This window comes from Glycine soja, chromosome 8 (genome assembly GCF_004193775.1).
Source record: "Glycine soja cultivar W05 chromosome 8, ASM419377v2, whole genome shotgun sequence".
NCBI classification, from domain to species: Eukaryota; Viridiplantae; Streptophyta; class Magnoliopsida; order Fabales; family Fabaceae; genus Glycine; species Glycine soja.
In genome coordinates this window covers 31,074,077-31,087,109 of record NC_041009.1, presented here as the reverse complement: position 1 = coordinate 31,087,109, position 13,033 = coordinate 31,074,077, and the positions used below count along the sequence as shown (strand labels likewise).

Sequence of the window (13,033 nt, the reverse complement as noted above, 5' to 3'; positions counted from 1 at the left end):
CGGATCATGCACACTAGCATGACCACTTTGACCCAAATTTGGATGACGCTTCTGCTCAGCAACATCCTTCCTAGTGACCTTAATTTTGATCTCCTGCTACCTAAATGCCAGTTGATCTACGCTATCCTGACCCAAATCAGGGTTCATGTATCACAACTTATCTCGGATGCCATCTACCAGTTTATAGGTATTGCACCTCCGAGACACCCAGCGAACCCAAAGAAGTCCAACAAGGCACTGGGATTTCCAGCATTGATCACATGCCTCTGCCAGTTCTACGGGGTACCGGTCACGCCCACAAAGCTCATTCGACCCCTCATTAACAGGTCCTTCATTGAGAAGTACTGCATGCCAAGGCAGGCACAGCAGGTGGGGCAAGACCAACAACAACAGACGCACCACCACCTCCTCCACATTAGCCACCATCCCTAGAGTCCATCTCAGCGCATGCATGCAGCATTTGGCTGACCAGCAAGCGGGAAACCATAGAGGCCAGGTGCAGTTGAACGATAGCTTTTATCAGTATACACTGCACCAGCAGTGCCAAGACCCCAACCCTTACTCATGGCCTACTCCCGACCAGTTCAGAGCTACTGTGGCATGGCCTGGGGATAGGCCTAATTTTCAGGAAGGTGTAGGTCCCATAGAGGCCCAAGGAGATGAAGACGGAACTGAGGAGGATAGAGATATGGAAAATGTGATGGATTTTTTCCTTTGAGGAGATTGAGCCTCCCGACCAAGACCTTCTAAATTTATGAACTTGTCTTTATCTTATTTATCGCTTTCAGTACTTTGTTATGTTATTTTGTTGTGATGATTGTTTGAAAAAAAAACTAAAGGAACTTACATGTGGTTTCGTTTCTATTTTCGCACGCCCTTTGATTTTTGTTAGTGTAGTCTCGGAATTTACGTGGGTATCTTCCAAGGGATATTTCTATCATCTTTTGGTTAGTCATGGATTTTTGAAGGAAGTTAAATGTTCATAAAAAAAGGTAAGAAAGGAAAAAGAAAAGAGAGAAAAATCAATCAAAAATGGAAAAGATCAAGAGGAAAATAGAAAAGAAGAACAAGTTCTTTGGAACAAACAATGTCTGAACCATGTATAGGGTTGTTGTAAAGAGTAAAAAGGAAGGGAAACAATAGTAACTTGGTCAAGACATGAAGGGATAGGGAGTGATCGCCCATTTAAGTTACTAACCAAATCTTTATGCCTGCTCTCCTACTCACACCAAAAAAAAGGGGGGGACCAGAGCCAAAATTTCCTACAAGTCCGACCTTAAAAAGTCCTATTGATCCATGATGATTATGCACATTATCCTTGATTTGATGGTAAATGACTTGCAAAATCAATTTATGACATATCTGTGATTTGGAATTAAGATGAAACACTTGTCTGTGTGAAGCTTTATACACCTTTGTGTGTTTTCCCTCTATTTGGTTGAACTCAGTGTTTCTTCTAATGCTCCTTTAGAAACAAAATGAAAATGTCTTAATCTCATTACTGGTTATGAGAAATTCTATCTGTATGCTTTCATTCCATATTCGTCGCATTATTTTTGAAAAAAAAATGTGTTGTTCTGATCAGTTTGGGGGTTTGATTTCTTTACCAAGCGTGTTCGCTTTTTCAGTGAAAGTTTCTAGGGACTTCAATGTCTTCTATCTTTTACTTTCCAAAGACTTCAATGTCTTTAGTCTTTGCATTTTAGGACTTCAATGTCTTCAGTCGTTTACATTTCAAGACTTCAATGTCTTCAATCTTTACATTTACAAGACTCCAATGTCTTCAGTCTTTTACATTTCAAGACTTCAATGTCTTCAATCTTTTACATTTCAAGACTTCAATGTCTTCAGTCTTTACATTTTTAAGACTTCAATGTCTTCAGTCTTTTACATTTCAAGACTTCAATGTCTTCAGTCTTTACATTTACAAGACTTCAATGTCTTCAGTCTTTTACATGTCAAGACTTCAATGTCTTCAGCCTTTTCATTTTTCAAGACTTCAATGTCTTAAGTCTTTACATTTCAAGACTTCAATGTCTTCAGTCTTTAAATTTCAAGACTTCAATGTCTTCAGTCTTTATATTTCAAGACTTCAATGTCTTGAGTCTTTACATTTACAAGACTTGAATGTCTTTAATCTTTACATTTACAAGACTTCAATGTCTTCAGTCTTTACATTTACAAAACTTCAATGTCTTTTTTCTTTAATGTCTTCAGTCTTTTACATTCCCAAAGACTTCAATGTCTCCTACTTTGTTGTGCAAGACTACAACGTATTTTTCTTAATACTTTTGATACTTCCATGTTGATATCTATTTGTTCTTTTTTTTTACAGGTTTCTCTTCCTTGGTTTTTGCCAATTGTTAGTCAGATAGCAAGATCACTCGAATGAAATTAGTGTCCTTATCTTTACATACCTTTTCATTTTCAATAAAAGATAAGTAAAGAGGGGCAACTATCATACCCTAATTTCGTTCGGGGACTATCATTCACTAATGTTTTGATTCTTGCTAGCCGAACTACGTTGTTCGACACCAGTTACCGCACAAAACAAAATATCGTTCGAAGTTTTGACCAAGAATGAGAAAGATACCAAAAGGGGGGGGCAAAAGGGTCTTTTCCTTGAGTTTCCTGGACCCTAGCTCACCCAGGCTAGCCTCTGGCTCGCCTGGGCCACCAAATGACTTCAAGGTGTAGGAACCAGCTCGCCTGGGCAAGCTGATGACTTCAGGAGTAAGCCTTAGCTCGCCTAGGCGAGCTGCAATTCCACCAAAATGATGCTTTGCCTATAAATAGGCGTGCTAGAGGGGTTGAGAAGGGGTTACAACATTGAGTAGCGAAGGAAATTAAGAGAAATAAGAAGAAATGAAGCTGAGGCACTGCAGACCGTCGCTTAGTCTTGTTTTTTAAATTTGAATGTGATCTATGCACCCTTAGGGGTCCCCTTTGCTGTTTTGTGCACATTCATTTCCTCCATCTATCATCGGTAAATCTCACTTTTTTAAAAGTTTAACATTAACTGATCATTAGTGTCGTAAAGTTGTCTTTTAAAGACATTGAAAGTTAATAAAAACAAAAAATAAAACCAACGCATAACTGATTTTCTCTTCATCAAAGTCACATGAGATCATTCAAGGTCCAACGCCTTAATCACCCCCTTTTGTTCTCTTCATCAAATTTTCTTACTTTAAAGAACTACGTAGGTCTGAATTCCTCATCGCACTTGAGGATATGTAGGAGCGAGGACATCCCCCTTGTCGATCCCAAAAAATAAAAAAAATATAAAAAAGGTCGTCGTCCCTTGTGGCGGACACGTAGGGTGCTAATACCTTCCCTATGCGTAAATAACTCCCGAACCCTTATTTTCAAAATTCGCAGACCTTTTTTTGGTTGTTCTAACGTTTTTCTCAAATAAACGTTGGTGGCGACTCCCCGCGCATTCTCCTTTTTGGAAACCGTGCCATTTCTTTTCGCCTCACCCTCCCGTCGAAGGGTAGGTTGCGACACTAATTATTTGACATCATATAAAATACCATTGTCTTTTTAAGACTTCACTTTACAAAAGAGTACAACAACTATAATATTTGCCTCGCAACCTGAACCAAATGCATTTAACTCCTCAACTATAATATGTGTAGAATAGAAAAAGAAAAAGAAAGTTAAAAGCCAAATTTTCTAAAAATATTGGAAACAATGCATAATGGTAAGAACTCCCATTAACACATTAATATTATTAATATTATTGCATGTCAATAAAATGAAAATGTAACATAGAGCTTGAACCAAAAATCTCTTACCAACCAAAACGTTATGGTCAAAATCCTCATGAAAGACTTCACTAAGTAGGTGCACGTTAATAATGTTTTGTGGAATAATTGCTTTAGGTTGTTTTGCAATGGTTGTATTCTTTTCAAAACTCAGTTTAAATGGATGCTTTGTGGTATGATATTCTCCACCATTTTTACGCATATCAAAATTTGATAGCATGTAAATCGTCACCTCTTCCACCTTGGACTAAAAGATGTAGCAAATTTGCTTTCGAACTATGACACCAATTTTATCCCCCTACATTACAAAAGAAAAAATGATTAAAATTTTTGTTATAAGAAGTGTTATCAAATTTAATATAAAAAATACACACCTTGTTGTCAATTAGGACTAATTCTAAAGGGAATGTACTCTTTGCATTTGGAGAAAATTGAAAATGGATTACCTTAACCATTATACGTAAATTTGTTTTTTTGGGAGTAATATCTGACACTAAATCATATTTAGGAGCCATTTGTACTATAAAAAAATGAAGAAATGATGCACCTTTGATGGTAAGCTTTAATTGATAGCATTTCAAATGGTTAATATACAATCATTTATATAGCATTTTAACGGAGTTTTTTTTTCTTGCATAGTAAAATAAAATCAGCGAATTGAACATAATAATTACAATTATCATGAATAAAAAGAAAATAAATGAATTAAATATAGTAATTATAATTTTTTAAAATATTACATATATCCTAATTTACGCATATGTTGTCGTAGACAGCTTGACGAAATATATTTAATTCTTAATTTCGGTTGGTTATAATTTTGGTAGGTTATATATTTTAAGAAATATTACATATTACCTAATTTACACTACAAAAAAAAAATGACATATACCTACGGAGACTTTTGCCTACACACATAAATTAGTGTAGGTAAAAGTCAAAAAAATACTTATACTTACAATTGTTTGTCATAGTGTAGGTAAAAGTAAAAAAAAAAATTCATTTCATCCTTATCCCCTCGTGGCTAGAAAAAATAAAAAATGGATTTTTTGAATTAGCAACTCTAAAGAGCGAGAGGAGTTATCGAAAGCCCCGCGACGTCGATGACGATCTCGACGCTGATGACAGAAAGAGCGAGAGGGAGACTGTGACCGCGAATGTTCCTCTAGTCGTCACAGGAGCGAGAGGGAGAGAGACGGAGAGAGGAAAGACAGGGATAAGGATAGAGAGAGGAGGGATAAGGATAAGGATAGGAGAGACCGTGATAGGGACAGGGAGCACGAGAGAAGAGAGAAGGATCGGGAGCGAGAGAGGGAAAGAGCGGAGAGGGAGAGATCCACATGGAGCAGGAGTCGCTCCGAGAGGGACAGAGACAGGGAGCGAGATTTTGATATGCGCGATGGCCGGTAATTGATCTTTTCTTTGTGTTTTGTGCAATTTGTTTGTGAACTAGGGTTAATTTTTTAGTTTAGCGTTGGTTCAATTCATCAATTATCCTTGCAAATGGTTTGAATGGATGGTCATGAGTATGGTGAAATAAAAACAAAAAAGAAAACATAAATAAGTGTGCATTGGCGATGAGATATGCATTTATTCATTTGTGTTGCATTGGTGTTTTTCTTATTATGTGATATGTAGTTTTTACTTGTCAGTACTCACTAGTCAGCTACTAGTTTACTTGAAATCCGTTTCCAGATCCAGAATTCTTTTTAAAGAGTTGTCTATGGCGGTAAGGCTAATGGTGTGGCTATAATTCTATGCAAGGACTGAACTTATATACAATGTCGTAGGCGCTTTCGATTCTGTAATCAGAATTGAAGTTTTATGTTGGTAATCTTTGTCAACCTTTAATGGAAACCTTTACGATGTGGATTAATGTAGTGAAAGTGTGAAACACCAATTTTGATTGGAGAACAATCCCAAAAGCACCTGAAGAACTTTAACTAATCACAATTGGAGTTTTGTCCTTTTTTTCTGGTGAAAGGGGGGACTGATTTGGTTTAATAAAATGAGACTGGATTTGTATTATTTGAGGGTAGATTTTATGCATTTTAGCTTCTTCGTGTTATATATTTCTTATATGATTTTGTTTTGCAATTTGCATACCATTAGTGACCTTGAGGTAGCCTGAGAATGTATATCAATCATATCATTGCTATGTTGCCACAAGGCATTAACATAACTTTGTTTTCTTTACTAAGGTGTATATTTTTATGTTTTAAGCGCCTATCGCCTCAAGGCATTGAAATCCCTTTGTGTCTTAAGGGAACTTTTCACTTTTGACTACTTTGCTTGAGATATGTTACATTAATTCTAAAATTAAAAGATTATGATGTGTGCAACTCACTGTATGCTAAGTTCCTTGCTGCTAAGAGTCCCAAAAAATAGTTATTCTTTTAATATGATAACTATTATACACCCTTTAGTATCTCAGTGTAAAGTTAGTTGGCTTGGCTTTTTCTAATGTTATGATTTATGAATAAGATATAAAGGTATTTCTATTTCTCTTTTGAACCAGAAAGATACTCCTATGGTCCCAATAGGCGGTGACACCTCTTCAAACACCTTACCTTGGGGCCTTAGGCATTCATTTGGCTACTCTGACTCTTAGATTTAGCCGGATTCATGATGTAGGTATTATGTTATTATATATTTCCAGGTATTAGTATTTTATATCATTGATTTATTTAATGGATCCTGCTAGGTTGGTTTATGATAGGTTCCTGGTGCAATTTTAGCTTTATTAGTTCAAAGAATAATAAAGTAAGGAAATCCTAACCATAGGTCCTGAAGTATATGCATAATATTGTAAAGATTATTAAGTGATGATTTGGTGGATGATATGCTAACAAAATATACTTTGGATTATACGGATAGAATGAGACATCACTCCCTCTCAAATTAGGTGCAATTTTGGACTGTAATGTTAATGGTGTATATTTGGAATTATGCTATAAATTATACCTTCTGATCATCAAAATTAATTAATATGAACTTCTTTTATTATTTTTTTAATAACTTTATTTTAATTTGAGTTGCAGGAGATTTAGGGATAAAAAAGAGGCTGCAGAACCTGAGGCAGACCCAGAAAGGGATCAGAGAACTGTTTTTGCCTATCAGGTTTATTGGAAGTTCCTATTTTTGTTTGTTTAAAATTATATGAATTCATAAGTTCTACATATTTGGATATTTGGTGTCTTGTTCTGATGATTGGTTATTTGTATAGTGATGATCTTAGATGCCGCTAAAAGCAACAGAGATAGATGTGTATGAGTTCTTTTCAAAAGCTGGCAAGGTCAGTTGCTTTTAAATTTGATATACTTTTGCCATTGGAACTGTGATGACTTTCCTATTGAACTATTTTTCTCCATTGGAACTTTATTGACTTATGTTGTCATTTAAACTATTATTTTATGTTCTATCACAAATCACAGCTATCAGTTCTCTGTCATTATTTGATTATTAAAGAAAAAGAGAACAAATGGGCATTCAGGTTACGAAATGCTTTATTTGATATTAAAGCCTAAAACAGATAGACAACTCAAAAGGAATTGTTTTTGGACCGAAAAGTAGAACATCATTATTAAGAACAACAAAATCCATCATGATTACTTTGGACAAATTTCAAAGGAAATATAAATAAGCCTCATTCTTCTCTCTAATCGGCCAGCCTGTGTCATTTTCCACCTTAACGTGCCCACATATAATTGAATACGCAGTTCAGCTCCCGCCACCTCCACATGCACAACATGATGATGTGTCTTTGCTTCGCTAATGCTTCATTTGTCTGAAAAGACAACACTCACTTACATATCTTAAATGATATATACTGGTTTCTGACTCGATTAAAAGACAATTCACTTCCTTCAGGTACTGTCGTACTGGTTTCTTAATGATATATATAAGCTACAAAAACATGTTATTTGATTTAGTTAGTGAAACAAACTGACAGTATCTTCTTGTATGTTTTTAGGTCTAGCTTAACATAGTTTATCTTCATTTTTCCAACTAATTTGTTTTGTGCTGCGGGTGGAGATGAGCTCTGTACAAGCACTGTGTCAAGCGTGTAGTTGTGCAATGTTCCAGAACGTCGAATGTAAGCTGGGGTTCGCAAAGTTCTATGGAATCAATGTTGTTGGATTAAGTCGTGGTCGTTAAAGCTTGTTGAAGCCGATTATGGCTAAGGAAGATCACGACGCGTCTTTGATCGATGATGGTAATCCTAAATGCCAGGGACATCAAGTCAACAAGCCTAATGGCATCAATCAATCTACTGCATTATCTGGTACTATCTTTTTATTTTATTTTCAGATTCTATCAAGATCAGCAATCCGGATTATTTTTAAAATGCTTTCGTTGCTCTTTTTTTATTAGATTATTATTGGAGTTGGGTATGTGTTTTATTGTCAAATAATCTCTTGTTCTTATGTATGTGCTATTGTGGTATTAGGATATCAACATCCAAGAATCATGTTTAACTGTATCTTTAAATGGACTAGCAATGCGATAATGATGAGGGATGGTGGGAATACCTTGCACTCATGTTTAATCGATTCATGCTGCACATTCAAGGTAGATGACATAATCCTAGTTTTCTGTTTGGTCCTATTCCCAATTTTCTTCCTCTGCATGTCATACAATGATGATTTCATTTGTATGTTGATACCCTTGTTAGTTTATTTTCCTCCATTTATTAATTGGAAGCCCCTTGTATTGGTTGTGGGGCTTGGTAAGGTTGATATGGAGGAAATTTTACTCTCCTTTTCTATATCTCTACCTTTTTTTATAGAAATAATGGCTATAAGTAGCTACTAGATGAGATGCTCATGGATTTGGTTTTGTTTGACTTTACTATTATCTGACAAGTGAGTTATTGAGCAAGGCCAGCTGCTAGTTTTTGGTTTGGTTTCTTTTCCTAGGGTTGGATTTTCCAATGTATATATATATCTCCAAAGTACGTGTTACCGTCTCTAATCCTGCCTCTTCCAGTCTCAATCACTGTTCTGAAAATTGGTCAGACCAGAAAAATGGTTTACAATGGGTCAATGAAAAATGCTTAATATAATGTTAATTTTGATTTGTTTCCCTTAAAAACATGAAAAAATGAACCTAAACTTGTTATGGTTAATGAACCTTGTTGTGTATTGTTGAAACTTAGACTTTGATTTGAACTTTGAATCTATAGCATTATGTTTCATTTTTAGTTTTATAAAATTATATTATGTTTTCATATTATTTTATGTATTATCAAATTTTATTATTTTATTAATACCAGTTCGATCGCAGTTTAACCATGGTTGAACATTGAACCTTGAATTAGTGCCTTAGTTCAATGACTGGTCCAGTTTTAAAAACATTGGTCTCAGATGCTTTCCTTCCTATCATTTTCTCTTATTCTCTCTTGATTGAATTGTCAATTTAATGATTAATACATGCTTTAGCTTTTAATGTTTATTATGACAGGCTAACATTTACTTTACAAGTCAGATACATCAAATGAAACTCAGCCTGATCTATCTGCACTATAGTTTTTGTTTCCTTACATCTCTTTGTTGTATGCTTTGTAAGTTTTGATTGCAACTTTGTTTATTAGTTCTGAAAACTTGATGCAAGTTCTTGATGAGGATGCAGGTATATTGAATTTTATGATGCGATGTCAGTGCCAATGGCTATTGCTCTCTCTGGCCCACTTCTTCTTGGACAACCTATAATGGTGAAACCTTCTGAAGCTGAAAAGAACCTTGTTCAATCTAATGCTTCTGGTGGAGCAGCCAGTGTAACTGGCCCCTATGGAGCTGTGGACCGAAAATTGTATGTGGGGAATCTTCACTTCAACATGATTGAGAGTCAGTTGTGGTCTCAATACCACCACCTTTGCTCCCAATCCTGACTACTACAGGTAAGTACTAATTGAAAATTGCAACAAACGAAAAGAAAATACTTTTTTTCCTTGAAGGTTACTTGAAGATTTCTAGTGATTATTACATCATGTTTGAACATATCTAATCCTAGGTTCTGGCCTTGTTTCTAAACAGTGCAATTTTGTGGCATCGGTTAATGGGAAAGAAGGTTCTTGCGGTCTCAAATGATGTTCATATTAAAGACATTTACCTATAATTAGGAAATGTAAGTAGAAGTTAATGACTTTTACCTACAGTTGAAGATAATAGGTACATATTAAAGACTTTTACCTACAGTTAGGAAATGTAAGTAGAAGTTAATGACTTTTACCTACACACTATACATAGTAGGTAAAACCTATAGTGACAAACAATTAGCCATCACTATACGTCCCCTCAAAGTTGATAGAAAAAATGTCTGTAGGATAAAGTCTATCATACATTTACCTATGGATTTTTTATTTACAGTGATAGTTTTTGTCTGTAGGTATAGGTCATTTTTCTTGTAGTATATGTTGTAGTAGATAGCTTGGCGAAACATATTTAACTCTTAATTTTGGTAGGTTATAGTTTTGAAAGGTTATAATTATGTCTAAGTAAATTAATTTTGGTAGGTTATACTTTTTCGTAAATTGAAAAAATATATATGTGATTAATTGATAGGTGATTAGTGTAATTAGTTTTCGAAAATTGATGCATTAATTAATATATGTGGTTTGTAACTGAACCATTTTTTTACAAAGCATCGCATCATGACACAGGTTGTACGAACCTTGAGAGCTGCTATTTGATGGACACATGAATACCGAACCAAAAAAATTATTCACAAATTTTATTATATTAGATTTACGAATTTGTTTAATATTTTTCAATTTATTAAAATAGTAGTAGTAAATGTGTTGGAAAAACTCGGACTTTCCCGCTTCATGAAGTTAAGATAGGCACTTAGTAATTAAAGATAGTAATGAGAGTACACGATTATAATTCTCCAATACGGAGATTCTTCCACTATACAAAAGAATAGTAGGGTTACAAGGATGTGTTTACAAATTGACTCACTCTACGGTGGCTCACTCAAGCTTGAGGATAGAGACTTCCCAAGCTATTTATCTTCTCTCTCAAAGAGGCTCTCTAACTTTCTAGCTTTCTCACTCTAAGAAGTGGATTCACTCTTGTCTTGGATGGTTAAGAATGAAGGCTCCTACCCTTATTTATACTACTCCACCTCCACAATGAATGGTGGAGATTAATTCTCTAGAATGCTCCACACATTCTAGGAGTCTCTACACTCTTCTACTCCCTTCCATATCCTTTCATACTCTTCCAGAAGGTTCAAGAAGGTTTCACATATCTCTAGAATATTCTAGAGGTTTCCACAGTCTTTCACAAGCTTCTAGAGAGTTCTACCCTACTCTAGAGTTCTACAGGACGTTCTAGAAAATTCTACACTTTTCTAGAAAGCTCTAGAATTTTCTAGAACCTCTCCAATTAAGGAGGGATCTCAACAAATCTTCCCCTCCTGACTTAATTGGGGGGTAGTAGCAAACCGGCACCTTGACAGCAATCTTCAAACTTCTTTTTCGCTAGTACTTTGGTCATCATGTCTAACCAGTTCTCATCTGTGTGAACCTTGTCAAGATGTACTTTCTTTTCCTCAAGGACATCTCGGACCCAATGATACCTTATGTCAATGTGCTTTGTGTGAGAATGAAATGTTGAGTTCTTTGCCAAGTAAATTGCACTTTGATTATCACACTTCAACACATACCTATCTTGATCTATTCCTAGCTCTTGCAACATGTTCTTCATCCACAACATCTCCTTGCAAGCTTCAGTGGATGCGATGTATTCCCCTTAGTGGTGGATAGTGCAACACACTTTTGCAACTTTGATTGCTAGGAAATAGCTCCTCCTGCAAAAGTAGTTAGGTATCCCGATGTTGATTTCCTTGAATCAATATCACCGGCCAAGTCTGCATCTGTGTATCCTTCTAACACAGGTTTTCCTTTTCTAAAGCATAAACATCTTTTGGAAGTTTCACGTAGATATCGGAGGATCCATTTGACAGCAACCCAATGTTCATTCCCCTGGGTTGGCCAAGAAGCGACTGACGACTCCAACTGCATAGGCGATATGTGGTCTTGTGCATATCATTGCATACATGAGACTTCCTACTACAGATGAATATGGAATCTTCTTCATTTCCTCTATTTTTTTCTCACCTGTGGGACTTTGCTTTGAACTCAGCTTGAAGTGTCCAGTAAGTGGTGTGTTAACCAACTTTGATTTGTGCATGTTGAATCTTTCCAACACCTTCTCAACATACGTTTCTTGGGATAGCCATAACAGTCTTTTCGTCCTATCACGGGTTATTCTCATCCCAAGAATTTGTTTAGCCAATTCCAAATCTTTCATGGCAAAACTCTTGCTTAGATATTTCTTCAAAGCAACTATTTTTATGCGATCTTGTCCAACAATCAACATATCATCCATATAGAGTAGAAGTATGAGAAAGTCACCACTTGCATACCTCTTTATGAAGACACAATGATCGCTTTCCGTCCTTTTGAAATCATGTTCTGCCATGAAAGCGTCAAACTTCTTATACCATTGCCTCGGTGCTTGCTTAAGGCCATATAAACTCTTCGTGAGGTGACACACTAAGTTTTCCTTGCCCGGAACGTTGAATCCCTCGGGCTGCTCCATGTAGATCTCTTCCTCTAGATCACCATGAAGGAATGTCATCTTGACATCGAGTTTTTCAATCTCCAAATCCGTGAAGTTTCGTGACATGCCGGAAGTCAAAAGGAAGTGTTAATGCGTAATCCGTAAAGTTCCGTAACATTCCGGAAGCCAAAGAAGGGATGATTACGTAATCCATAAGGTTTTGTGACATTACGGAAAGAAAACAAGTATCGCTACGTAATTCGTAAGGTTCCGTAACGTTACAAAAAAAGAATCCGCAAAAAAAGGCAAGGGGGTGTATTAAGTAAACAGGGGGGCGCAAATAGCAACCAAGCCCAAGTGGGCCTTCAAGAAGTTCCACCAGAAGGCACTGCCTTCTGGAGGAAGCAACCTAGCTTGCCTGGGCGAGCTGAGTGGCAAGCTTCTCCTTCTTCTCCCTATAAATAGGGGAAGGAGGGAAGAACAAAATGTTCAACCCTCCTGGTATCTGAGAATCACTTAAAATTAGTGAGAAAAATTGTTTTCGTGAAAAAAATCCAAGCCGAGGCGCTTCCATAACGCTTCCGAGACGTTTCCGTGGGTGATTTCGCGAAGATTTTCCGCCGTTCTTCGTCGTTCTTCGTTCGTTCTTTGTCGTTCTTTGGTCTTCAACCGATAAGTTCCCGAAATCGAACTTTTCAA

The 13,033-nt window shown here is 36.2% G+C and overlaps 1 protein-coding gene across 1 annotated transcript; it reads left to right on the top strand.

Moving 5' to 3' along the window:
• Positions 1 to 451: 451 nt before the first annotated feature.
• On the top strand, positions 452 to 7,925 carry LOC114424088 (RNA-binding protein 25-like). The gene is made up of 5 exons (XM_028390954.1): positions 452 to 697; positions 4,896 to 5,173; positions 6,809 to 6,887; positions 7,006 to 7,062; positions 7,854 to 7,925. The coding sequence occupies exons 1-5, from the start codon at positions 452 to 454 to the stop codon at positions 7,923 to 7,925; spliced, it is 732 nt and encodes a 243-aa protein (XP_028246755.1).
• Positions 7,926 to 13,033: the final 5,108 nt, after the last annotated feature.